This window comes from Patiria miniata, unplaced genomic scaffold, assembly GCF_015706575.1.
Source record: "Patiria miniata isolate m_02_andy unplaced genomic scaffold, ASM1570657v1 HiC_scaffold_17, whole genome shotgun sequence".
Lineage (NCBI taxonomy): Eukaryota > Metazoa > Echinodermata > Asteroidea > Valvatida > Asterinidae > Patiria > Patiria miniata.
The window spans coordinates 4,694,469-4,722,033 of NW_024037055.1; the positions used below are offsets into that span (position 1 = coordinate 4,694,469).

The 27,565-nt window shown below is 41.5% G+C and overlaps 1 protein-coding gene across 1 annotated transcript in view; it reads right to left on the reverse strand.

The window, feature by feature from the left end:
* LOC119723990 overlaps nucleotides 1–27,565 on the reverse strand; it is a 46,363-nt gene that overhangs the window by 11,676 nt on the left and 7,122 nt on the right. Inside the window, exons 8-41 of the mRNA XM_038194912.1 lie at nucleotides 27,276–27,456; nucleotides 26,886–27,179; nucleotides 25,748–26,096; nucleotides 25,503–25,629; nucleotides 24,929–25,099; nucleotides 23,832–24,038; nucleotides 23,145–23,419; nucleotides 21,943–22,075; nucleotides 20,727–20,945; nucleotides 20,382–20,532; nucleotides 19,527–19,810; nucleotides 18,584–18,784; nucleotides 18,012–18,150; nucleotides 16,664–16,843; nucleotides 15,793–15,911; nucleotides 14,914–15,198; nucleotides 14,539–14,698; nucleotides 13,438–13,653; nucleotides 12,078–12,289; nucleotides 11,291–11,396; nucleotides 10,675–10,791; nucleotides 9,936–10,074; nucleotides 8,793–8,973; nucleotides 7,791–8,058; nucleotides 6,907–7,096; nucleotides 5,985–6,312; nucleotides 5,245–5,364; nucleotides 4,397–4,525; nucleotides 3,921–4,001; nucleotides 2,902–3,087; nucleotides 2,007–2,153; nucleotides 1,392–1,572; nucleotides 470–620; nucleotides 14–141 (exon numbers count right to left, since the gene is read on the reverse strand). Of these exons, the coding sequence (XP_038050840.1) occupies nucleotides 14–141; nucleotides 470–620; nucleotides 1,392–1,572; nucleotides 2,007–2,153; nucleotides 2,902–3,087; nucleotides 3,921–4,001; nucleotides 4,397–4,525; nucleotides 5,245–5,364; nucleotides 5,985–6,312; nucleotides 6,907–7,096; nucleotides 7,791–8,058; nucleotides 8,793–8,973; nucleotides 9,936–10,074; nucleotides 10,675–10,791; nucleotides 11,291–11,396; nucleotides 12,078–12,289; nucleotides 13,438–13,653; nucleotides 14,539–14,698; nucleotides 14,914–15,198; nucleotides 15,793–15,911; nucleotides 16,664–16,843; nucleotides 18,012–18,150; nucleotides 18,584–18,784; nucleotides 19,527–19,810; nucleotides 20,382–20,532; nucleotides 20,727–20,945; nucleotides 21,943–22,075; nucleotides 23,145–23,419; nucleotides 23,832–24,038; nucleotides 24,929–25,099; nucleotides 25,503–25,629; nucleotides 25,748–26,096; nucleotides 26,886–27,179; nucleotides 27,276–27,456 (6,355 nt within the window). The remainder of the gene's footprint in view (nucleotides 1–13; nucleotides 142–469; nucleotides 621–1,391; nucleotides 1,573–2,006; nucleotides 2,154–2,901; nucleotides 3,088–3,920; nucleotides 4,002–4,396; nucleotides 4,526–5,244; nucleotides 5,365–5,984; nucleotides 6,313–6,906; nucleotides 7,097–7,790; nucleotides 8,059–8,792; nucleotides 8,974–9,935; nucleotides 10,075–10,674; nucleotides 10,792–11,290; nucleotides 11,397–12,077; nucleotides 12,290–13,437; nucleotides 13,654–14,538; nucleotides 14,699–14,913; nucleotides 15,199–15,792; nucleotides 15,912–16,663; nucleotides 16,844–18,011; nucleotides 18,151–18,583; nucleotides 18,785–19,526; nucleotides 19,811–20,381; nucleotides 20,533–20,726; nucleotides 20,946–21,942; nucleotides 22,076–23,144; nucleotides 23,420–23,831; nucleotides 24,039–24,928; nucleotides 25,100–25,502; nucleotides 25,630–25,747; nucleotides 26,097–26,885; nucleotides 27,180–27,275; nucleotides 27,457–27,565) is intronic.

Consider the following 27,565-nt stretch of genomic DNA (forward strand, 5'->3'; position numbering starts at 1 on the left):
ATGACACACTTACCTTTATTAAGGGTGATGACTGTGTGATTATCTTGTCCGGCATCAAACCATATCTTCTCCATGGCTGGATCAAAGACGCCTGCCGGTTGACTGGGTGTAGACGAGTCGTCACCTATACTGCACTCATACCTACCAGATAATATTTAAAATTCACTTATATTTTCCCAAACCTTCCCCTTGATGAAGGGTGTAGTTCTGTTGAGACTGAGGCTGCTGTAGTATAGGATTTTGCAATACACCACAAATGACAACTTTAACATGACATGCTCTCAGCAAATCAAGAGACAGAATAGAATGTGCGATTTAGGTTTACTACTAACATGTAATGTACATGTTCTATATTCTAGGTGGTTTTTTTGTAATTCCTTACTATCAATAATGTAGCGTTCATGAAATGATATGCAAATTTTATCAACATCAGTCTTGTAATCGATATTAATTGTCCATCAAAACTCACCACTTGATATCCAGTCCTTTAGGATCACTGACTCGCCACACTGCAGCCATCATGTACTGAGTGGCAGTGTCATCAATATCAATTCCATAATCAATACCATCAAACATGACATCGAGGACATCTAGAACTTCAATCTCTGAATTGGGATTGCCTTAAGAAAATTTAAAAATAAATAACAGAGATTACCAAACAATTCAAGATGACTGGATAATTTTGTTATGGGGGATCTCTGGTGAACGGTTAACCTGCATGTTGCCTCAGTGCTCAAAAACTAGGGCACTGAGTGGCCTACAAGAAAGCACAAATTAATGAATTCATACTTGTGTTATTTCACAACAAATCAGGTCCCAATTCCATGGCTCTGCTAACCACAGAATTCCGCGCTAACGATCACCATTTTGTGCTAACCGCGCTAGCATCAAAATTCTGTGCTAACCCTGTAAGCACAGAATCCTTTACACAGAAGCCCAAATTCCTCGCTAACCCGTGAAATACGCTTATTTTTAAGTACAGAATTTTCTGCTATAGTAAGCAATGACAGGCTCCACGACGATCGCGATTTGCTGGCAAAACTGGTAATTTTCAGTCGCTACACTACAATGTATGCCACCTAAAATGATTGTGCCTGTTACGACATAATTTACTGCGCAAGTCGCTGCCTTATGCACTAGGAAACTTTTGTGAAATCGTCATAACCGAAATATTGCGCGGCGTGAAATGTTGCGCAACTTACGCAATATATTGTGGCGCAAGCAGAGTTGTGTCATTACGTAAACATTTGTGAAATCGACTGCTGGTGATCACGCAAAGATTGACTTTGTTCACATTCAGATGGGCGCATGTAGTGTTTCCAAAATGGAGAGCTCAAGCAAGTCACACCATGCTATCTATACCCTTCTTCAATACTTTAACTCTGACTCACTGTTGGAGACGTCATTACAAATCTCCGAACCCGTTGAACACCCTCGGTTGCTTTGGGTGCAAGCGCAGTGTCCCTCGCAAGTTGACACCACACAGTCCTGTAATGGAACAAGAGCGCCCTCTATTGGGGAGGTGGGAGAAGCTTCAAAGGCGGCGTGAAGACGAGCGCTTGAAATCCCAACCTGACAAAAAAAAATAACAAGTTAAAAACAATAAGCACAATGATACATTTTATTTCACGTTTCTAAGATTCATTTCAGATTTTCTGTTTCAATTCATAAATTTCAGACTTGCATATGATCTATGGCCTACTTGATACAGCTGTTATTAAAAGAACAAATTATAATTTAATATCTATCTTTCCGAAATCCCCTTTAATTAATTCTGTTTATGCATCAATGTTTTTAAAATTCCATAGCCTTAATGCTTTATTTACTTTTTATTAAACTGGAATTTTGAACTACAATTTGTTTTTATTCCCGTTATTTTAATGCCCAACATTTAATTTTTCGAGACACATACTGTACATGTACATGAATGCACACAGGTTTATTGTCTGAAGATGGCACAATACAAATTCAAAATCATTAACACTTTTTTTTAAGTTTTAAATTACCCCATTGACAGCCCAGATAGAGATGTATAGGTACGGAGGCTCAAGGTCTGTTATACTGCCCTCTAGAGGAAAGACAGCTGTCTGTAGGGTGTCCTCGTCTGTTGGCATGCTGTTGTTGTTCCTGTGATCAATGCGAACTGGTCCTCTCTGTTGGTGGACGAGAAATTTGCCTTTCAAAAATAATGAATTACGGTGAACTTTACAGATGGAATGAGGAGACCAAAAATATTCAATGTTTTGTTCAATTCAATAACATTCACATGTATTTCCATCAAAAGCAAGGTAAAAGTAAAAAAATTACCACAAGAACAATAAGTTGTTATATAAAGATGGAGGCATGATTTTGAAAAGCCCAAGCATATAAGGGGCGTGCCTTACATTAATGCAAATTGCTGTCTTCTACAATAGGAATACTGTGTAGGCAAACAGTCAACAAAACAGTTCTTGACAAAAGTTTGATCTATCGCAGCATTGTCATTAATCACAAATCCAGTCACAAGTAAAGCACAATATCAATCACAATTTGTAAGAGATGATAAACAATCGTGAAGGAATGCTTTTTTGCACATTTCATTTGAATAGCTTGTGAGCTGACTTGGGACTGGATGGCTTGTGATGGACTTGTGATATAATTGTCATGGACTTGTGATGGACTTGTGATGGACTTGTGATGGACTTGTGATGGACTTGTGATGGACTTGTGATGGACTTGTGATGGACTTGTGATGGACTTGTGATGATGACTTAAGGTCCTTAACAAGTACCTCGACTACAGCACTGATCTAAACAATACCTCAAGGGGAATAGTGCACAGATATTCAAAGACGAAATTAAACAGATTGTATTTTCAAAACTCCAAAAATAAATATAAAAGCTCAAATACACAAAACTGTACCGGGGTGAGTTCGGATCCGGCATAGGTGCGTCCGACAGAGATCAAGTAGTGGCTGATACCAGAGTGTACATCAGCAAAGCCCAGCCAGGCAAGGGCCAAGGAACCAAGGGACGTACGAGGGTCTTCCAGCCAAGTCATCCAGCCGGAGTGGTATGGAGACGGGGTGGTCGGTGTAGCTAATTCTGGCTGAATGGTACAACCATTAGCATTTGTATTAATTACAATGTATCATTTGTTTAATACAATGTATCAACCGCAGTCTGGGTACTGGGTACAGGAGGGTCATACCTCCTCAGGATGTTACCCCCATTTGTACCTAATTATTACAATGTATTGACTCTTAACAATTACTATGGTCACTATATCTACAAGTATATAGTACAGATGGAAATAAACAAACAAACATTGCACATACTACATTGTATTACACTGTAATAATATAAATCAAAACGTAAAACCATATAGTGCTGAGGCATATTTAAACCCAAGAAGTTTTCTGACAAGAATTTACCCCAAAGATTATAATTTTTTTTCAAGAATCTTTGATTAAAAAAGGGAAAATTTTCAAGAAGTGTGAATTTTTTTTGTAAAAAGGTAAAACTGCTAAAGGCATCGGCTGAATGCTTCACATTAAAGGCACATAGGCACGATAGTAAGTACATGCACCTTGAGAAGCATGTGTCGATTTAATGAGAAAAATCTCGCTTAAAGTGAAGATAGGGCTCGTCCCCAATACCCTGTGAAGTTACTTTGACAGAAATTGTTCTGATCGAAAGAACTAATTATTGAAACTGTTTTCTTTTTAAAGTGTGCCAACAGGCAGACTTTTTTACGTGCATCAGTAACAGAATCCATTTACGAGACCCCAAAAATCATGGTTTCCTCTGTTTTTATCAAAATGTAATTTTGAGCAATTTTGCTGCTTCAAATGGACAAAAAGTGAAGAGCAAAAATAAAATCATGTAACCTTATCGTCAACCTTGAGAATCATGACCCAAACGTTACGACTATAAACTTACTCCAGGGGAAGTCAGTTCAGGATTGGATGCACTCTCTGTGCCTGAGGCAAACCTCCCTTGTGAAGGTGGACTAGCGTCAACCTGTGCAAGCACCAAAAAGATTGGACTAAATTTCACAGCTATGCTTACTTTACGGAAGTTTGCTTAGAATGAAGCATATCTGCTCAGCAAAAGTCGGCTACCAGCCAAAAAAGGAATGCAATATATGTGGCTTGAAACTAAACACATAAGGCCGAGTGAAAAAAATATACCAGTTCTCATCCCCGCCCACTTCCTGTTTTCTCGGTCCCTGTTTTTTTTTTTTTTAAATCCATACATTTCCAGTATGACGTAGGCCGTGCAATTGTTCAATTACTAATGAATGCCGCGTAACCTCAATCCTCCAATCAAATGACAAGGATTTACTAGCGTGTTATATAACAACTTCCGACAGATTTGTGGATATCAGGATGGTGAATGTAGTGGATGCTACTTACCAATAAAGGTTCTGCCTTGCTCTCCGTGCACAGACCAGCATAGTTGCAGGCCGACACCGTTATGAAGTAACGGCTGCCATCACTTAATGTCAGATTAGTGAATGTGTGGTCCGTCTCGCTCCCAGCCACCTGCAAATGGAATGGATTTCAAATCAAAATCACCAAGTTCAAATCACAGAGTGGAACAAAATACTCCACTGAGCATTCAGGAAAGAAAAAAAGGCCTGGTGATAATTTTTGAGGGTAAAAAGCAAAGGTCACACAACTGTTATCAATTTTTAGGATCATGGAAAATACAGATTAAAGGGAAAATACAACATTTGCAAACATCAAAAAATAAAACTACCAAATCATTTTGAAATACCTTGCTGTACTGTTAGTGAATGACAGTGTAAAGCATCCTGTAAAATCATGGCACCTGGTATACTGTCATTTTCAAGAAAAGTGGTATTTTTGTATCAATTTCCAACGCTGATTGGCCGACCAGCGTTAGAAAAAAAACGGCTTTTTTTCAAATACTGGCTCCAATTGACCATCGCACTTGTTTGCTTTCGATTACACACCTATGAACGGGTACAAGCCAGCTAGACTGGTTCCCTGACCTTACAATTCCCCAATGTATGTAAACTGCTCTGTTTCTTCTTAAATGGAGTCAGGGAACCAGACTACAGGAAAATGATTGTTTTTCTTGGTTTTTATAGCATTTTTGAACCCAAAACCTCAAAAAAGTCAGTGTAACTATATTTGCTTTATATTTCCAACCCCCCAATTCCATCCATTTCTGAAAATTACAGCAAAAGCAAATGATGTATATTCCCTTTAAGCAATCTATTACAGAGGTTAACTACCTTTTTAGGTGGGATATTGATGTCTCCGTTACGATGCGTGCTGACAGAAAGGTATTGTTCTTTAATACCACTCTCTGGGTCTTGGAACCGCCAGGATATCCGAATGAGATCACAGAGAACCTGAAAAACAGATAAAAGCTATAAAATCATAAGTTGACTTGTTTAATACTGGCCGAGCTCATATTTATTCCCATTCATAAATAGCTTTTTGGTCAAAAATCAAAAGAAATCAACATTTTTTAATCTCTGATTTTCAACAATTTCACCTCAGGTTTTTTGAACGCCCCTCTAGCTATGTTATGGTATGTGCCTCTTGCGAGTAGTCCTCAACAACTTCTTATATGGAGATTGGCGTGCGCATGGTGCGTACCGGGCACTGCGCAATGTGGCGCAGAATGCAGCGGTACCGGTGTAGTGTGAATTTAGGACTCTCGAAATACGGATTCTTGGTAGTATTGCGCATGCCAAAGTGGAGATTGTGAACGTTCCAAACACCAATAAAAGGGTAAAAGGGACCAGATTTCATAGGAGTCCAAATTTCATGTGACACTGGAAAAGTGTTTAAAACCAGCCAGCCGGTGTTTTATCAACCGTTTAAGACCAGCCACATGACGGGCTCTCGACCAATAGGAATGGGTAGACTGTCTTAGGTATTTATGAATACAAACTAATACAATGTTCTGCAGGTGCTAATTGTTAGTTTAATGACATTTGATCATGAAGAGCATTGATTTAATTACCTGAGTATTTTGCACAGCCGTCCCAAAAGTCTCATCTACAGCAGGTGCATTCACCACATCAGGCAGGCTAGAGTCGACCCGGAACCCATTAGACGTAGCCTGACTCCACAAACCAAGCCGGTTATAGGCGCGCACCGTGACGTAGATATCAGTACCGATCGGCATCTGGTCTGAATCTGACAGGAATATCAGGGTGTCCTCCGACAGCTCGATGCGCGTAGAGGGGAGAATGTCCTCAGCTCCTGGTGTCGTGCCGGCGCACCATTCGTAGTGGGAGAGGCCTGAGTGAGGGTCATGGAAGCCCCACCAATGTGCTCGCAGCTGCAGCCTAGAAAAGGAACTCAAAATCTTTAACTTACATCCACCGATTAGCACAAAATCATGACTAAAGACAGAATTGCCATTAAGTAAGTGAGTCAGGTTGACTTCAAACTTTGCAACACAAAATTAACTCAAGACACAATTATTTCAGAGTGCAGGTTAACGGTAACTCAATTTATTTCTGCTTACTCTAGAACAAGAAAAAATTGCTTACACTTGTAATTCTATTTCACCCGCGGCCAATATTTAACTATGGATCGTACAAGCCAAATTAGTAGGTAAAAAGTGAAAAAAAATAATAAATAGCAAACCCAAAATAATAATAAATTTATCTACACACCTTTTCCACATTTGTCTTCGTTAGGGAAAATGTATTTGATTATTAAGACTATAACGTCTCCTGAGAAGAATTGCTCCCATTTTGACTGCATAAAGACCTTCCTTAAGCATTTTGCAGTCGTATGGCAATTTTATGCTTGGTTATTGCTTAAAAAAAAGCTTACTTTTACACAAAATGAAACGTCTGCTGGGCAACCTGTTAAGCATGAAAATGGTTCTTAAACGGCGCTCCGAAATTTGGCACAGCTGCTACAAACCGTACCTTGAAGATTGGAAGCTTATGTCACCACCCCCAGGACCGCCATCATACACACGCCCCACCACAGGGGGAGAATCATCAACCGTGACCCCATCAGAGGTCACTGAGGTACAAAGGTCAGCGGCATTACAAGCCGTCACTGTCACGTAGTAGGTCAGACCAGGCACTAGGTTCAGGCTATCTGCAGTTACACCTGGGAATATGTATAAACAATCAGGATTTGAAGGCTGTGAAACAAAGGGAGTCATTTGTTTGATTCCACAGAATTCGGACGTTTTATTACATTGTATGTAATTCCTGATGAATCTATTACAGGGAGTAACAGGCAGAGCAGTTGAGGGCAGTACTTGGTGAAGATATCTGATCTTGGAATAGCACTATTGACTTACATTTCCTAAGCACCAGTTAGGAATGGTTCGTATGTTCTGAGCAATTTATTTGAGGGAAAACTGGTGCCGTAAATCTTAGTAATATTAACCAAATGCAGGAAAAAGGGTGTAATGTCCATGTAATGTAATCGTTTGTAACCAGTTTTTTTTTTTTTAAATTGTGAAAGTTGAAAATCACAGGGCCCTGAGTGCTACACAAACAGAGGAAAGAGGAAAAAACTAAGTAAAACAGAAGTTTACAGAATAGACACATTAAAATATTGCAATGAATAAAATATGAATACTCTGTAACGTTCTAAAATAAATAGAAGAATCACAACTAACATAAACAATTACTATTCAGTGACCCCTTACACTTTATCTACAAATGCGTCATAAAGTCAAAAGTGTTTCTCAACTTCAGGGAAAGACTCTTTTGTACATTGTTAATTTTCATGGCACCACATTTAAGTAGTCCGTATTAACGATAATAAAAAAAACCAGCTGACTGGACCGTACTTGTTTCCAAGCCTACATGCTGCCGTGGCACAACGTCGCTGCATCCCGGACACGTCCCGGCAAACCACGAATAGCCAACGAGAGCGCTGTGCGGGTCATGGAACCCTTCCCAGGATGCCCCAATCGCCGTCCGGTCCTCCTGGAAGTCCCGGTCCCTGTGATTGGTCGATGGGTCTCCGTCAAAGACATGACCGGCCAATGGCGGGCTTGCGTCGACTACGTAGGCACCGAAGCTCTTGGATCTGATCAGCTGGACATGATCCACCGCCTAAAACATGAAGAAAATGTATTCAAACTTAATTGATGAAAGAAGTTACTATTTTATCAGGCATACAACTATAAATTCACCCCAAAAAAGGAGGAAATTCCAAAGTTAAGAAGACTTTGTAGTGTTTTTCAATTTTGAACGGCAGAATTGAGAATTAAAAAAGAGCTAGATATCAGCTGATCCGAGGAAAAGTTGCATGCCTGTTTTGTATTGCATTTTTATTACAGACTGTTTAACTTATCAAACAAAGATATCTTTCTAAATCAAATAATGAGCCAAAAGTATGTAATAAATTCCAAGACAGCATTTTTGTATGGAATAATGTAGGGAACTGTGTACAAAATTGAATGAGCATGAATATAAGGGTTGTAAGTACAGGGTCCAATTTCACGGTGCTGCTACGCACATGATTTTATGCTAAAAGAGCCTCCATCTATTTCTCACAGATCGCAAGTAATAAGCACTGTAAAAGGCATGCTGACCTCAAAGGAAAAAGTTGTTAAAATTAGTGTCAATGCAAGAGAAGTCACAATGCACGCACCATCGTTAGCACATCCACGCCATGAAATAGAGCTTGAGGTTTGCACAATTTTCTGCTACGGTCAGCACTTTTGGGCCTTGAAATAGAACCCAGACATGATGATGCAAAAATGAATTCAATGATGCAAAAATGAATTCTACAGCAAGTATAAAATTCAGATCTTCAAAATCAAAAATGTACATTGTATATTCACCTTGACAGTAATAAAGTATGAGTGACCCTCCTGCAGGCGTAACGGCTGTGATGGGTCACTCGTCCCAGACTCTGAGGTCTCTCGTGTGAACGGCATGATGTCTGCATGGCCTGGATGTGAACCCACGGCCCACTCGTAATATGCCACGCCGCTCTGCTTATCCGAGAATACATTCTCCCAACTGAGGATATACAACAGATAATGGAAAAACAGTACATACTTTGAACAAAGTAAAAGTCAAGTCTGTCACGAGCCAATATGGCCCATCAGGCTGGCATTTATCTCTGTTTTCCTTGCCATGAAACGACTGAGAATATCTTGACTCCCCCTGGATGGGATACCAGTCCATCGCAGTTTACTCCCCAGCTAATGCTGGTACCCATTTTTACTCCGGGGTGGAGAGAGGCAAGTTGGGGTGAAGCGGCTTGCCCAAGGACACAACATATAACCAGCAGCTGGATTTGAACCCCTGACCCTCTGATCATGAGTCACAAGCACAAATCACTAGGCCACACTCCCCCAACTCTTAACAAAGACCCTGGCAAATTACAGGGTTTGACATCAGAGTCAGTAGTAGGTGTGTACAGATGTCAGTTTTCATGATATGGTATGTAACACGATACTCCGGTCAGCAACCTTAAATTTCCTAAAACTGAAGCTAAAACTGAGGTCTTTTAAACCCAGGGCAGAGACTGTTTGCATTTCTGATGATAAAAATCAACTGCAATTGGCTCTAGCGCACCAACAAGAGAGGGCACTGTTTTTTCTATCATTTTCGAGAGCCCTGTCGATGTGAATGTGTACAAAGCCAAAGTGTCTTCGGCAGAGCATCAGGCATCATTATCATTATCAATGCGTCCAATGTCTCTCCCAGTAGTTTCGCCCAACCCTCCTTTTCTTACAGTTCAGGGGGTACATGTCTACTGATTCCAAAACAAAGGATCTGCAGAATTAAGGGCATGCATACTAGAAAGGAATCAAATTTAGTCACAAGCAACTAAGAAAGACACGGCCATGCAATATGTCATAGTTCAGTTGAATATCTTGTGACTTGACTTGAGACTGACAGACTTGTGATTGACAAATGATTTGACTTGTGATGACTTGATCATAACTGTGACATATTTGTCATTTATTCTGTACCTTGCTGACAGAGATGTAGTAGACCTAATGAAGCTGCCTCCAATGTTCAGAGTGAAGCTGTCATTGACGGCTGGAGGCATTGCGTCAATGATGATTGGGTCTGACGTCACCTCCGCAAATAGACCGACAAAGTCATAGGCTGAGTAAGGGGAAACAAATCAAAAGTTCTTTGTGATGGTATTTTGTATAGGCTTTGATAAATATAACAAAAAATTTATGATGGAAAATTGATTGAGTAGTTTGATTTTTTACAATCTGAGAATCGAAAGGAAAAAGAACTTTAGTGAACAGGCCAATGAAGATTGGGGAAAATCAATTGTGCCTGGCGGTGATATTTCAACCCTAACCCAATCATGATCTTTCAAATACTGCCAAAAGTTTTGAAAGATTTTGGAGGATCCAGGAAAGGTGAAGCCCAGCGACTATAACTTCATAAGGGGCTTGATTCCTCTTGGTGCTTGAATGTTCAATTCGTTACCTGAATAGCGGGGGAATTCTGAAGGTAGAAGATGGTTCCTAGCCGAAATCAAGTCGTAAAATTAAGACTTTGTTCAACTTTGCTGAATCCCACAAGAACCTAAAGTAAACGTTTTTTAATTTGAACGTTGTAAAGTCATGTCAAATTCTTCCCTTGGAATGAACTCTTACTTTTGTCTGCAGTAAATTCAATGTGTAAATATGCAGGAAAATAAACTAAGACTGACGTGATTTGAGTTGCAATGACAAATGAGTTTCTCACCTCTAACGGTGCCATAATATGAGTGTCCATGCTGCAGTCTCAGACTGTTGACGATAACGCTGTCCGTGAGACCAAGACGAGTGAAGTCAGTAACGTCGCTGCCACCCCGAAATGAACCTGACATAATTGACAGATTTCATTTATTATTATTGTTATTTTCATTATATAGCAATTCACAATATACACATGGTGTTTCACTTATTATCATTGTTTACTATCTTACCAAGTTTCATAAACAGTGATCAGTGCATTCCCAAGATCAGTAGGGGCTAGAATCCCCCCCCCCCAAAAAAAACAACTGTGCGATGGCTATTAACAAAAATGTTGGCTCTTTTAGGGCTACAAACAAACTTCCAACTTCAACCTGTGCCATTTCAAGTAAACTTTAATGAGAACTTGTGATCATAACTGATCATATAAGTAGTTCGCTATTTTTTTTAAACAATCTGAAACGTGCCAAGTACAATGAAGCACAAGCTAGAAATTTTGCAAATTCTGCTCATTCAATTCATTAAGCCTCCCTGATATTTTGGTTTTTTTACTACGCCTTTTTCTACATACAGAGACTGCTACCAGAATTTTATCCCACAGATATATAGAATCGTGTCTGTCTTACCGATGGCATATTCATAGTATTGGATCCCTGCATGATGTGATGACAGGCCGTGTTCCTCTTGGTCGGTGAATGAATCCCAGTGCAGCGCCAACTCCGAAGATGACCTCTGACAGAAGACAAAACAAAATCAAATAAACCACAAGGGAAAAGGTTCGCTTTTAATCAATAGGAGGTTATAGCCAAAGTAGTTGACTCAAGCGGGATTCGACTCTGCGTCCTCCAGAATATTGTACCGGCACTTCTGAGCACTGCCTCCGACTATCACCCAATGTACAAAAGGGCAATTCCACGGTTACTCACGTTACATTTTTGATGTACTTTTGAGTTTCCTTGGGCTGTAATTACCTTACTGAAAAGGTTTAATTACTGTTATCCCCATGGTAGATAGAGTAGACCTAGACCTACCTAAGCACCAAAGATGACATCCAGAAAAATGTGTTATGTATGATGTATGATAAACAAGACACACAAAATCAGTTACTCACGTTACGAAAATGTAACGTGAGTAACCAATTTTGTGCGTCTTGTTTATGATACAAAACACATTTTTCTGGATGTCATCTTTGGTGCTTAGGTAGGTCTAGGTCTACTCTATCTACCATGGGGATAACAGTTATTAAACCTTTTCAGTAAGGTAATTACAGCCCAAGGAAACTCAAAAGTACATCAAAAATGTAACATGAGTAACCGTGGAATTGCCCAAAAGCAGTGCCTTTTTTGTGAGACCACCAAATCAAAAAAGGCTAACAGCATGAGTTACAAAGACTGAACGCCAAAGCATGACTACCTGAAATGCTTGATGTTGTCCCCCGCCAATCGACACAGAGCCCGGGGTTGGCGGGGTGGTATCCACGACAACGCCGTCGCTGCAGCTGGACACTGAGGGCAGTGTTTGGTTCCACGTCTCATGTTGCAGGACGACTCGGTTGGCATGGATGCAGATACGATAACGGCTGCCGTGTTGGAGGGACAGGCCTGGGACATTGACATACTCTTTATCTGAGAGACGTGAAAACCAAAAATTACATCTTAGGAAAATAGTCAATACAAAAAATGCAAATTGTCTTCGGAAATTTGTAGAATTTTAGTAAACTCTAAGATATGGCCAGTGTCGATACTCTCTGACACATGTTCCACTGAGCAGATTTTGACCAGATCTGAAGAAAAGGCGTCTTACATTTCCCTCTCTGGCTGGCAAATTCATCAAAGCCATCTCAGCAGTCAAAATCAATCAAGTGACTGTTTTTAACAGTTGAGTGTTCCCTGCATATATAAAGCAGGATTGAGTGGCTGTGACTGTTTATGTATCTTGATACAGCTATGCTTTGACTAAAGGGGATGAACAAGCCAGTTGTGTCTACCAGTCACCTGCTTTTGTCTGTTGATGGAATTTGACAAATCACAGTGTTTTAGAATATGATCTGACTGTTGGTGCCTAGCATGTGTATAAAGGCGTGGCAGGGGAACAGGATTGAGTTTTTGACTGTCCATATCTGTGACTATTCAGACAGCAGGAGGGTTTAGGACAATTCTGCACTTATTAATTTTTCATATGCAGTGGGAAGTGCATAATATGCTCTTCATTTGAATAGATCTCTGACATCTTAATATCTGCAAATATTGTGTAGATGAAGAGGATGATTACCAATTGATTTCCATATTTTAAGATTCACCACAGCTGCTTTGAGTAATTAATTACTCAAAGCAGATCTGGTGACTCATTTTGTTGGGTCGAGTCACATTTGTTAGTTCCTTTTGTATAGAAATTCATTTTTGGAATCTGAATTTTTAAAATTTCAGAAATTTATGGCACTTTTCAAAAACGAAAATTTACAGGAAGTTTCTCTACAAGCAGATTGATTTCTTTTGCATAGGAGCAATTCCAGCATAATATGAAAGGAAGTGCATCGTCCGTGACAATGCCAATTAACCGTGTCTTCTAATTAATGATTCACAGAAATGATCCAAAACTCCTAGATGATGGATTTATAAGATGTGGAAAAAATATCAGATTTATTCTTGGAGCTCTTATAAAAAGCTCTGTTATGCACCTAATTTTTGAAAAATTTTAAAATTTGAGAAATTTATGAGAACTTTAGAGATCAAAACAATTGATGTGTCGGAAGAAAACAGCTTCCCTTCCCTACCTGTCTGACCACACGCCTTTTGCATCGGGTGATCACAGGGAAACTGCAGACCATCGTCCAAGTTTCCAAACTCCGTCGTTCCGATGTCCTCAATGGCCGCCCAGACGTAGGCCCTGTGGCGCAGCTGCGGCCAGACCGCTGACAGCGAGGTTGTGGAGGAGATGTAATCCTTGTCTGGTTCGTGCCACGCAGCGTTCTGCTCCAAATGAACTTCATCTGTTCCAATTAAACAGAGCATCTGATCTACATTCTGTTTCAAATGCAGTTATCAGATTTGGCCCAATTTCATGGCGCTGCTTGGCATTTGGGGGGGGGGGGCAGAAAACCAGCTTACCATCTAAACTATAATGTGATGAGCATTGCCATTGACTGGTTCTCAAGAATTTTCAATTTGTATGTTTTGTTTCAACAGAAAAAAACTACTTCATTCCGATTTTGGGTGTCTGTAACCCTCAGAAAAGGGGCTTTCATTTTTCGCACAAATGAACTTGCCCTATGAGAGCCCAAGTATTGTCTGACAGCCAACTCTTCCAAATTTGGGAATAAATAATTCAATAAAATATAAAACGTTAGTGGAATTTTTTGTTTGTTCGATGTCTCATTCAAAAGTGAATGACCTTTAAATTCTCTGACATTTCTCAGGCGAAGACGAGTTCCTGAGTATTTCAAGGGCCAATTCAGACATCCTCGTAAAATTTTGTTAATCAGTGATTGCCCACAGACTTGCACAGGAACGCCTTGTGGAGAAACATGTGTTCTTAGGTGCATCGTTTAAGTGGGCTTCAATCTCTGCTTCTGGATTTAAGAAATGTTGGTTATGTTTTATCTTTGTTATATAAAAAGTATATCTTTGTTAAGTATATCTTTGTTTTGTGCATGTATTTTAATGTTTAGGCTTTTTTTATACTTAATCATATTGTGTTTTAAATACAAATGTATTATATATTTTTAAAAGATCTTATGTTCACATGTACAATTCAGTTTTTTTTAACTGCGAGACATGTTTTTAATCAACCATTATTGAATTGAATTTAATTTAATTTACCTACTATCCATCTCTGGTAAAACCAAATGAGTTTAAAGAAAAAAAACTTGACTCACGATCTGCATCAATAACATCGTGGGGAGTGGAAAGACCAATGCAGTCAGGAAGGTTGGTGGTTGCGATGGAGGATAGGCCAGCTTTGTTGAAACCTCGCACGGACAACCGGTGGCACAAACGAGGGTCCAGGTGGCCATTGTATGAAGCAGTGAAACGGGCCTTTTGATAAACAAAAAATATAGGCATAAGATCAGTTCAGAGCAATTTCAGAATGCAATGGATGTTCCATTAGGCAACATCCCATGATGGTTCGATCAATCACAGCCACAGGGCAAAGATGCTGACATTAGTAGGCATTCACTTTGCTGTTGTGAGTAGGCAAAACAGCCCCCCATGAGATGCCAAACAAAACAAAAATACAAGCCCTTACTTACCCTTTCCCCGCTAACCAGTAAACTCTCAGCAAGTTTCCAATCGCTCAATACTGCGCCACCCTCCACTGCAATATTCCACTCGTAGTGATCCATCAAGGCGAGCTGGTCTTCATGCTGGATGTACTCATGAATGAACGGCTGGAAGACCACGCTAAGCTCTGTACTGCTGTCTTCTGTTGCAATGTCGCTGATCGTGACCTCGCCGACCTCTGGAGGTCGGGATAACACCCAGAATCCATCGCTGGCAATCGGCCGGAAGCAGACACCATCATGGCAGAATTTGACCTGCAATTAAACAGGTTTTACGATACTCTGTTGTTTTGTAGTTTTTGTTATCGGACAGCAAACCTGATATTGGAAGTACTTTGGATCAGATATGCAAATATGTGACATCACAGAAAGGTCTAGAGAACAGCACCTCTGTCTTGTTTCACATCAAGAGCTTATGGACCAATTTTATTATATTCTGTTGGGCCATGTGGAGGCCTAGTCTATGTAATAGACCCTGGCCCTGGCGAGGCCGTTCATGGTCTATGATACGTAAACAGATTCACCGATTAATTATGCAACTAGACTGCGTATGACCTTGAGAAACTGACCAATCAGCAGCGCCTTCTAATGAGCGTGTAATGCGAGCTCCCTGCATGCGTAAACAGCACACCCACGATGAGTGACATTTTTGTACAGGTTGTTGTTTACAAAAACGCGGCATCCAAATTGACCAATCACAATCTTAGTCCTGATTTTGGAATGAAATGACGTCAGGCATGCTTAGATATATCAGACGTTGTACCGCAGATGGGCTGCGGGTGATGGAGAACGGGTGATACCCAGACTAATTGAGGCCTTGGGGAATTGAAGAAGAATTTGATTTCATACCTTAGATCTGATGTGTGTTCCGTCGTTCATCCCTACACTGGCCTCAACATGATGGAAGGCCATGCCAAGGTCTTGATAATCAAGCAATGAGACCCAGTCCATTGTTGATGCACCATTGCCTACAACAAAAAATACAGTTTACGACCAATCAGAAGGAATGCATAAAAAGTAGTTGAAACTGATTTCTGTACCTGTTTTTAGATTTTTATACAACGCCTGAATAAATCCCCGTCATCCAATTGGTGGGTCGTCGATCACGTGTCATTGAATTATTCGTCCCAACCCATGGCCACCCGCACCTCAAAAATAGAAGGTCTATTCAATGATGAATAGAAGTTCCATTGCACAGTTACACTATTGGTGGCTCTGACCAGTCAGATGATGATGATTTATTCAGGTGTTGTTTGAAACAAATGATGAATGTTTCAGATTGGTGCAATGGAAAGAAAAGTTTCATTCGGTGACAGGTGGAATGGAACATTCCATCCGTCACCTCAAGATATTATTCTTACCATTGCACTCATAAAAATTCATTTTTTGTACAACAGTAAACACATCATAATGGGGGTTGGGCTTTATTTCAACCTTTTGTTCCATTTGGAATGCTACATTTTAGGAAAGAATCTCATGTAAATTGGCCATTTCTGCCACATATTTCCAAAGCTACTTTTGAGTTTTTGCAAAAGCATAATCCCGATTTTCAATATTGAAAAACCTGGCTTTTTATCAGGTTGTTCTGATTGTCCAAAAGATGTGTTCTCATCTTGAAAAGACGAGTGAGATTTTCATGTAATCCTGAAGTGATGCTTCAATATTGTGTGCAATAAATCGTACAGAAAAAAAATGGGGAAAAAATCTTCCTGAACCTCACCTGAGAAAGTATCAAGCTCTTGCTCAACTGCCCAGAGGATGTTAGTCACATACGGCTGCAGCATCTCAGAGATGGTCCAACGAGCTGAGATGTCTGAGGTAGAGGACTGGTAGGTGGTGTCATCCTGACAAGGTTGGCCAGCAACAGATGAGTGGTGGGATAATCCTGATGGAACAGACACTGCAATGAGGAGGCAAGAAGCTGTGAATGAAGAGAGAGGAGGGTGGGATCTAGAGGGATGGTCCAGCGAGCTGAGATGTCTGAGGTAGGGGACTGGTATGTGATGTCATCCGGACAGGGTTGATGAGCAACAGGTGGGTGATGGGATAAGCCTGATGGCGCAAACACTGCAAGGAGTAGGCAAGAAACTGTGAATGAAGAAAGAGTAGGGAGGGATCTAGAGGGATGGTCCAACGAGCTGAGATGTCTGACATAGAAGCCTGGTAGGTGATGTCATCCTGACAGGGTTGATGAGCAACGGATAAGTGATGGGATACTCCTGATGGCGCAAACACTGCAAGGAGGAGGCAAGAAACTGTGAATGAAGAGAGAGTAGGGAGGGATCTAGAGGGATGGTCCAACAAGCTGAGATGTCTGAGGTAGAGGACTGGTAGGTGATGTCACCCTGACAGGGATGATGAGCAACAGATGAGTGTTTGGATAAGCCTGATGGCGCAGGCACTGCAAGGAGGAGGCAAGAAACTGTGAGTGAAGAAAGAGTAGGGAGGGATCTAGAGGGATGGTCCAACAAGCTGAGATTCAGAGGTAGAGGACTGGTAGGTGATGACATCCCGACAGGGTTGACAAGCAACAGATGAGTGATGGGATAATCCTGATGGCACAGACACTGCAAGAAGAAGGCAAGAAACTGTGAATGAAGAGAGAGTAGGGAGGGATCTAGAGAGATGGTCCAAGGAGCTGAGATATCTAAGGTAGAGGATTGGTAGGTGATGTCATCCTGACAGGGTTGATGAGCAACGGATAAGTGATGGGATAATCCTGATGGCACAGACACTGCAAGAAGGAGGCAAGAAATTGTGAATAAAGAGGGAATCAAGAGTAGAAAGAGATCTAGAGAGATGGTCCAACAAGCCGAGATGTCTAAGGTAGAGGCCTGAAAGGTGATATCATCCTGACAGGGTTGATGAGCAATGGATGAGTGAGGAAATAATCCTGATGGCACAGACAATTCAAGAATGAAGCAGACACTTCAAGAAGGGAGCAAAAACTGTGAATGAAGACAGCTGAAAGAAACATCTGAGCAATGAGACAATGAGAAACACTTTCATTTTTAGAAAAGAATGAAGCAGATAAGAAAGGAAAAAAAGAAAAGAAGTGAAGGCCTTACTTGCATCTTGATCACAGCCCAGTCCATCCTTGATCACAGCTCCCTCCAGTGCCTGACCCTCCTGAATGACTTTGACACCATCTGAAGTAACGTTGACGCTACCGGTATCAGAACTGGCACGGACGGTCACGTAATAGGTCTGTTGATAACGAATGGAAAGAAAAGGGTAATAACTGAACGACAAAGGACACTTTTAATATTCGTTTTATTAAAAAATAGATTTAATCACAAAAGTTTATGAAGAAACCTAAGCCAGTGACGGAAAGATGGAAGTGGCGATGAGCAACTCTACAAGGCAATATTACAACCAAAACTTTATAGAGATCTGTACGAACATCAAACTACAACCCCCATGCCCACCCCCAAGGAGAAAAAAAAGAACAACTGAGATCAAGAGAATGATACTAGAAGATGTCAGTGGCTTTCAAACTTGAAATGGATTCTAAAAATATAAAGCCCTTTATTTAATTTGTAAAAGTTTCAACAAACTGACTCAAGAGTTTCGGGGAAGACCATCTCAAAAACTTTCCAAAACCAAGTCAAGAACTGTTTGAATTTTAACCCCTAATTACCGTGAGTGGTGTCAGAGCCAGTCCTTCCAGTCGGTAGAAGGTTGCATTGCCGACGTCGATGAAACCACCGCTGACATCAGAAGCACCTCCTTCTGATCCGACGGCAATCTCATAGTTGATAGCAAGATGAGGATGCTCAAAGCCAAACCAGCGGGCTGAGATGCTTGTGGTGTCCGTCTGAACGTCAATATCCTTGGCGACCTGTTCAAACAAGAAGGAATAATCCCAAATCACCTTGAACAGGGCTAGGCTTACCTATTCAAGCCGGACCCGAAAGCTGGACATCCTGAATCAGCTTATTTGAAAAACAAACCAAAAAAGCAGCCAATTTCAAGCGTAGAAATGTGTTAGGTAAAACAAACATGCTGCAAGCCATAATGTCATCTGATGTATTCTACTCCTGAATTTGTCTCAGCTATTTTTTTGATCTGCAGGTAAACGTGTTAGTAGTTCCATGAAATACTGCACATCGATGAAGAATTACACAGCCGTGTCACCAATGCATAAATATTCAGTGTGCAGTTTTGACAAGAATCTTAACAGTTAGCCAGATTCTCATATTGCTCTGCGCAATAACTTTTACTTTTGGGGGCACAGTATGTAATACATCATCCGAGAGATGAGAATGTTTTTGCAAAGTTATGACAATTTGCCCATGATGAACAGATCATCTGTTTGTCCACAGAGAATACTTGTGAATCTTTTGAGTGTCTGAATTTCAAACTTAACCCTAACGATCCCCATCCAGCCAAACTCCAACACAAGGGTTTGGTGGAGTCCAACTGTTTATGTGTACAGTTTAATACCATATGGTGTTGGAATTTGCAAGGATGAGGAAGGCTCCTAGTAAATCACTCCAGGGGGTTAAGTTATTACGGGGTTCAATGTCCTAACCACTTTGAAACACATGTGCACTATTTAAAGTTACGAAAATCTTGCATACCCCTAGAGTGACATCTGCTGCTTCTCCAAGAGGTGCGACATCCAATACAACACCCACAGACGGCAACTGCACGATGTGTCTATAGACAGATGAGGTCCCCACCGTAGCTAACCCAGCGCCATTCTGTGCTCTGACCGACACGTAATACTCATGATCACCATGGAGACGCCAGCCTAGATCATCCAATGAGAACGCAGCGCAGGAGGTCCGCAGTTGACAGGGGCCAACTTTCAGGTCGTCTTGAGCTTGATAAGGGAATGTTTCTGTACCGCCAGGGCTGTGTCCTGAAATAGCACATGCCAATAATACAGTTATGTACATCAAACACTTACACATACACATGATGGGTGTTATTCTTGCCATATTAGCAACACCAAAATCAGATTTTTGTTTGTAATATTATTGAAAAAAGGTATTGTTAGTAAAGAGTACGTTGCTCAAGATTCACAAGTCCTCCATGAGTAGTCCGAGTCATGACAGTCGAGTCCCAGCACGAGTCCAAGTCAACTATGATGACTCCATTCAAGTCTGAGTAACCGAAATTGTGACTCGAGACGGACTCAAGCCAGAGTCCTGGACCTGAGTAACACAACTCTGATAATTTTCAGAACAAGCTTTTTTCTATGGAATCTGCGCACAAGTCTCAGTTCAATGGTGCAAATGACACTCATATGAAGATGCTATTGGTCTGTGCACATTCAGATAAAAAAATGCTTGTGCGTAAATGCTGTGTGTCTGATACATGCAGCTCTCGTGCGAAGATCCACGTCTTCACTGCAATAGTTTCAATGCATACCCACACCCTCAACGAAGCAACTATAAATAATCAACACTATCTAGGTATGATTGACTTACCGATGGCAACTTGGTGTCTCAGACTGGTATCCTCATCATCAATGAAGCCACTATCTCCCCATTCAGCAATCAAGTATTCATTCTCCACATGGACAGAGACACGCCCACCAAACATGGGCGGGGTGGTATCCACTATGACTGGGCCGACAACCTTATATGAAACAAGATGAACATTTTCATAAGAGTGATAACCATTTAGGCTCTTCCAGATTTTTCAGGATTACATTGTACTACACAAAGCTTTCCTGTGTACTGCCGAGTATTCAATGCATAGTGAATGACAGTTAAAAAAACACCTTAAATTGAAATTCTCAATTTTTTCTTATTAAATGTTTTTATACATACCTTGATGGTGGATGCTTGAGCCTTGTTGACGGCCTTCAGAACCAGATAGAACACGTTTCCTTGGCTGATATGGGGATGGTACATCACAAAGTGATCGTGACCTGACGTTGACCTGAAGGTCACGAGGTCAGGGGTCGGGTTTGAGGGGTCACTGCTCAGACCGATCTCGTAGTCATAGATTGAGCTCTCTGGATCCACTCCAGTCCAGGATATGGTCACCTGGCAGGTTTTGTTTTGGATAAGGAAATAACAAGGAAAACGTAATAAATAAAATAAAAAGTAACAAATGTTCATTTTCAGATTCTAATAATGCAATGTCATCAAACATTGTGTATGTGTGGCCATCACATACAACCAAACACTCAACGAGTTACCTTGTTTCACTTGCCTGTACATGCATTATGCATTACAATACTCTAATGTACAGAAATATTAAGGACAAAACAACTAATTAAACTTAACGTTTTTTAACTTCCCTGAATCCTCTAAATCCTCAAAAACTCGAATTTTCTCCAAAAATCTAAAGACATCTTGCCTTGAGCAAAAATTGATGTGGCGATGGACAAACTGAAAAAATGGCACTGAACTGCAATTCATTCTGCAATTTTTCCCCTCTAGAAAAAGAACTGGCACTGGATTTTCATGTTCTGACTAAGAGGACTGGTATTATTCGAATCAATCTCAAGCACAGATAACACTTATCCAATGAGTTTAAAGTATTAGGTCATTGCTAGTCCAGTATTGAGTAACAGGCCAAATGAAAAATTGTTCAAATGAATGACTGGTACATGTGACTTCCCTTGTGTTTTCGCTTGTGATGGGCTTGTGATTGCATACTTGGTTGGCTCTTCTCCTAAGGACTTCCACAAGGGAGTATAACTAGGAGGCCAGAAACACCGGGGCAAACCCTTTCTCTTTGCAATAAGTGTTACTGGGTTCTTTTACGAGCGTTAGGCCTTATACAACACACGGGACCTCCGGCTTAACGTCCATCCGAAGGACGAAGCAATAATGGTTGAGTGAATTGCTTAAGGGCACAAGCGTCCGGGCCCGGGTTCGAACCCATGCCACTGTTGCCTCTGAAACACCAGAGCACGAGTCCGGTGCTCTTATAACTGCTAGGCCATGACACACCATGGCTTCGTTACAATCTTGATGAAAATCTAATCCAATGCTTGAAATAGTTCCCAAACAGTGCAACATGGCCTATACTTACATGCTTATGGGTCGGAAGGAAAACTCTCTCTTCAATACCCTGGAACGTCTGGCAGTTGATATGTTGGGGCCTTGCCTTAGAGGCGGTTACGTCAGGATAAACGGACAAATCGTTGACAGGGGTGGCTATCAAACTGTGGGAAACAAAATCCCATGAATAATGAAAGGTTTGCGGAAACACCATGTGCGAATAATTTCTCAACTAAGAGAATGGTTCTGAATAGAACCAGAGGTATAAACTCGACGTTCCGGTCAGTATGCTCTGACCGAAAGAACCAGAGGAGTTTATACCTCTGGTTCTTTTCAGAACCATTCTCTTAGTTGAGAAATTATTCGCACATGGTGTTTCCGCAAACCTTTCATTATTTAGTATCTCCACCATGCAAAGCCTCAAATCTTACTTAAAATCCCATGATACACATTATAAGAGCACAAGATCAGACACAAACTATATGTTTTGACTATGACAGCTTGACTACTCTTATCGACCTGAGATACTACACTTAGAAGATTACATATTCAATGAGGGTTCATACTTGACCCAAATGCTGACAGTAAATGCACAGTTTGTGGCCTCGAGGCAAGTATTCCTGCTGGGAAGTTTCAAAAGGTGAACGCATTTTAACAAATTTCTACTACAAACTTCCCTATGAATATGTTGTAACACCAAATTCTCTTTGCACTTGTGTGAAGAAAGAACTGACCTACAGTATTTAACTCGTGGTGTAACTCATGTTTATGATTTTGCAAGTCAAAATTACATGGAATCATTGAATCAAATCAGCAGTGTACAAAATAAATGGGGCTGTTCTGAAAAGTCTAAGGCACCTGTACCAAGAGTGGCACCGATTCAAAGTCAGAGTGGTTTTTTTTGGACTTTACATTTCCCTTGAAAAAGAATCCTCCAAAGCCTTGTAAAATGAATGGGGCTGTTCAAAACAAAGTTTAAAGTCCAACCCTTGTATCCCAGAGTGTCTCTGCGGGTCCAGAACCAGGCTTGATGGGGAAGCTCGCAGCCAGCTACGAGGCTGATGTGCATGTATAGTTGGCAAGGTATTCTGCAATTGATGTCCATTTGGTTTGGACACACATGTAAAAGGCTTCAAAAAAATCCTGAGGAAAGATTTTAAGCTAAAACTGGAGGCAAAGCAAGATTTTGAGAAACCTCTAAAGTCACGATGAAAATGTGTTCACCCTATATACCTGCAGTCACTGGACGCATTAATCAGCTCCATCTTCCTACGATGCTCGTTGATGAACCACACCGGACCCTCAGCATCCTTGGCCAGACCAGGCCACATCCGGGCATAGCTGATGGCAATCTGCGTCAACTCTGGTGGGCTGGTGTCGATCACGACACCGTCGGAACAGACGGGGTCCGAGGATTCCTGGGCGGTGTTGTAAGCAACGACGGTGACGTAGTACCGGCCGGGGGAGGGGGCCGTCCAGCTGGCGTGGGTTGCGGTGGTTTGTGTCATCTTCAAGTTACGAAATTTCAAATTACGTATTTTATTTCTAATATACCCTTTTAAGGCAAACGATGTCATACATACACATCAATGAAATGTGTTTAACCCATGCACCTACAAGACATCGTTTTACAACCTCTTTCTTCCTTGACGAATACTTACGGTAATACTGCAGTGCATGTTTGGCAGTTTAATGTAGAGAGATTGTTTATTTTGCAGAAAATATCTTTCCCTGTGCACCCACACATACAAAAAACCATCAGCAATGAGCCATCACCGTTTCCGAACTATTTGTCTTTTCCTTTTTCTTTATTCTGTAAACTTAAGGAAAGGGTGAGTTAGGCACCTAGGGATATTCACTTTACAAAATAAAATCGGTCCGTTGTCACATTTTCTTTACACCAATGCATATCAAACTTACATTGTCCTGCACTAGGTCCATCATTGCTGGGTCGTCCCAGCACAATTCGTCAAACAGATACCGATAGAAAGCCACCCCGCTCTCTTTGTCCGAGAAGCCGTCCCAGTAAGCCGAGAGTTCGTTGAACTCCTGGTAGTCCACTTCGTTGGACCCGCGTATCCCATCATGCACCAGGCCTGCTTCAGGGGGCGAAGAGTCCACGGTGACCTGGAGAAGGGCCAAGTAAAATGCCAGGTTTATTTACACTGACCATTTCTGCTTAAAGGTGCACGTTCGACTGGAATGTGTACTTTTGGCTCTAACATGCATTAGCCATGAAAAGATTATATTGGAAAGACCTGTACTGAAAATCTTAAAGGCGCACATGACTTTACCTTAAAAAGTTCAAGTTTTTGTGTTACTATCCCACATAGGGATTTCTTTAACACATTTTTGGCCCTAAAAAATTAAACCACTGGAAATGCTAGGCTTGATTCCTAGCACAAGTACCTTCAACCAAAAATGCAGTTGATGGAAAAAATGTTGCAACCTGACGCCACTTCAGCGGTTGTGTGCAAAGTCTATGGAGAGTCAAGAAAATTGTCGAAGTATTTCCTAACAAAATTGGAAATGTTTCTCAGTCCCAGATTCGTGTCTTATCATCATTTTTGCAATGACTGACCTTCATTGAGATGATATATGAAGAAAAAAGTGGCGTCAGGTTGCAACATTTTTTCCCAGTTCATTACATGATGGAGTTTTTCCCACAGCTTATTTGATGAGAAAATTCAGAGTTCTTTCAGAATGGAATTGTGCGACTCCTGGATTGAATTAAAATCCATTCAAAAAAATTGGATTCACTCAATCTCAGTCTTTAAAGTATTTCTGTGTTAACCCCATGCATACGGGAAGCGGTCATGGCCGCGGCCGCTAATCCTCATTGGAATGCAGTTGCCAGCTGTGGTATGCCGTGGCACACGGCTAGTGGGTAGTTCCACAGCTGCTGCTTTTGTGCAGTCCCGCTACCACACAAAGGCTGTGCAGTCATGCGGGCCACTTGCTCTATGTGTGGAGGAATGTCCCCATTACACCCCGTCCTTAAGGGGTTAAAGACCGACCTTGATTGTCGTAGTAGCTACCAGTCTAGCGTGGTTCGTGACAGTCAACCCGACGAAATAATCCGAGGTGTGAGGCCCAATGTGTACAGCTGGATTGAAGCCATAATACACGGCGTAACAATCACCGATTGGGATACACATACAGCTGGCTGGATCACAGTCCTCTGTGGCCTAAGACAGACAGAAAAAAATATCATGAATGTAACTTTAGTTTACATCATTTTACAGTGATTTCCCTTGATTTATATTGCAAACTCGGGCAATTTTACCACTTTGTTATAGGGCAATTCAAGGGAGTGTAATGTCTGTAACTGAGCCATTTAACCATCATATCTAATGAACGATTCAGAAAAAATGATCCAAAATTGGTAGTCTGTAATCTCCTTGACCGTTACTAGATGATGGACATAACATTGAACAGACATAATTACCAGCGCCTTAAGGACCTAACTGTTGGAAGATACGTGCGCTATATAAGACTCCGGTATTATTATTATTACAATGACACTGACTTTCTGGTTCCCGGATGTAGGCCGGGTCACGTTGGTCGGTGTAGGAGTCTTGGCGTACTTACCGGGTCAATTTTCACAGGGGGCAGTGTTTGCCGCGCCAGCTCCACTTCTGTACCGGACTCGTTGGTGAATATCCGCCACTCAATGGTTCGGATGCCACTGTGGATGTCATAAGTCTTAAAGGCAATCCTATAACAAAAACAAAAATTAATCTTTCAAAGTTGAACAACGACATTGACTGGATCAGGGTTTAAACTGGTCTATGCAATGATATGTGAGCATATTTGCTGATTAAACACACCCTTACCCAACATTATCCAGATCAGCAGAACTGGGAACGGCTAAATTCCCGTCGCCGTCATCAATAACCGGTGGGGAGGAATCGACGTGAGTCAACACACCGTCCTTCACAGAGTGGCCCGCGATGTCGCTAGCCTCCACCCAGAACCGAATGGAATCGCCGTCCACCAGGGTCAGGTCAAAGGTCGCCTGTGTGTTGGTGCTTTCATTGCTCCAGTTGTGCGAGCCGTCGCTGCTTGCGTTGAGGATGGTTTGGCCGCCGCTGTGGTCGATGGCGTGTAAGACGCGGAATTCTGTCACTCCGAGGGCGTTGGGGACTGCAGCGCGGCCACGCCGACCAAAATTCTGGTCGTAGTCTGAGAAATGAAAATGAAAATTTCCACTAATATATGTAAATGCTATCACTTTGATTCAAGTGCACAAACCTAGAGCACATACGATGACGAACTATGGTCAACCATGGTTCAACTCACCCTTATTGAATGCACACAAGTCCAAAATTGTTCGACCAGTCCAGTTGAATATCCTGGACTTGTAAAACCGTTTCAGACTGAAGTTCCTGAGTTCCGCCGAACTAAATTATTCCAAATTATTCTATAGCTTAATTACAAATTTGAAATATATGACTGGAAGCTTTGCATGGCGGATGAAATGAAATAAAATAAAAAAATTCCGGGTAACACCATGTCACCATGACAGAAATCTCTTCTTGGAAGAAGTGTGGTTCTGAAAAGACCGTATTATTATTGCTTGGCATATCGCGTAACATATCGTTGCAGAGTGCGTGACCGCAGACATTTTTGCCCAGTTCACAGCCTAAAAAATGAATAATAGATGCCGTGTCTAGGTTTTATTTATAGATATCCATGACGAGACTTAGAAAGCGCCCGCTGAATGGTCAGAATGTCCAGGTCAAGACGCAGTCTTTTTTGCATTTTTAATCGCCAAATCAGTTCACATATAATAGACTCATTTAGACCATGGTTCACTAAGAAATCGTATGCACTAATACAGCGCAGGTTTGAGGTACGCCACGAATAGCTACTAGTTTGCCAACGGTGCTGGAGAGAACTTTCCCCTGGCTTTGATGAGAAAGCCACGCTGTGCCACCCTCAACAGATGATGCACTACCCCAACACACTCACCGCTTTCAATATCGCCACTAGCGTACAAGCCGATGGGTTTCAGCAAGCCCTGGCTGTGGTGATGGGTGTTGGCAAAACGGTTCCGCCAGTCCAGAATCACCGAGGTTGACCCGCTAGCTGGGCCCAGATCCGTTATCCACATGTAGTCTGTGTCTGCATTTGCTGACAGAACGCGTAAAACGGCGTGGCTCTGAATGGTGACGTCATCGGGGTCGTCGTCGAAGAACACGAAGCGTCTGGTGAGTTGGGCATTGCCTGCCTTGTCATAGACGGATAGTACGATGGAGTACACACCTGGGGGGGGTTCAAGGAATATCATCAGAAACCAATGATAATTTGACAACTCCGAGTTTTAAGTCTTGCAACGAATCTTTGACAACGCAAACCTACCAGTGTGAGGTAACGTGACTGTGTGCCCCGAAACGGCAGTGCCAGTGTAGACTGCGGGACTATCAAAGGTTTCCGTCATCTCGTCGCCGTGGTGACCAGACAGCTGACGTACTTGCAGGTCGTACTCGCCGATGCCGGACAGGTCATCAGCCCAGCCCTGCCAGGTGATCGTTATATCCGCCTTGACAACAAATAAGCCAAAGAATTTACTGAAAAAGTTCCAACAAGTGCCATACAGCTACAACACACACACCCAAAGCCAATGTGCAAAGCAATCTGTTAAAATCATT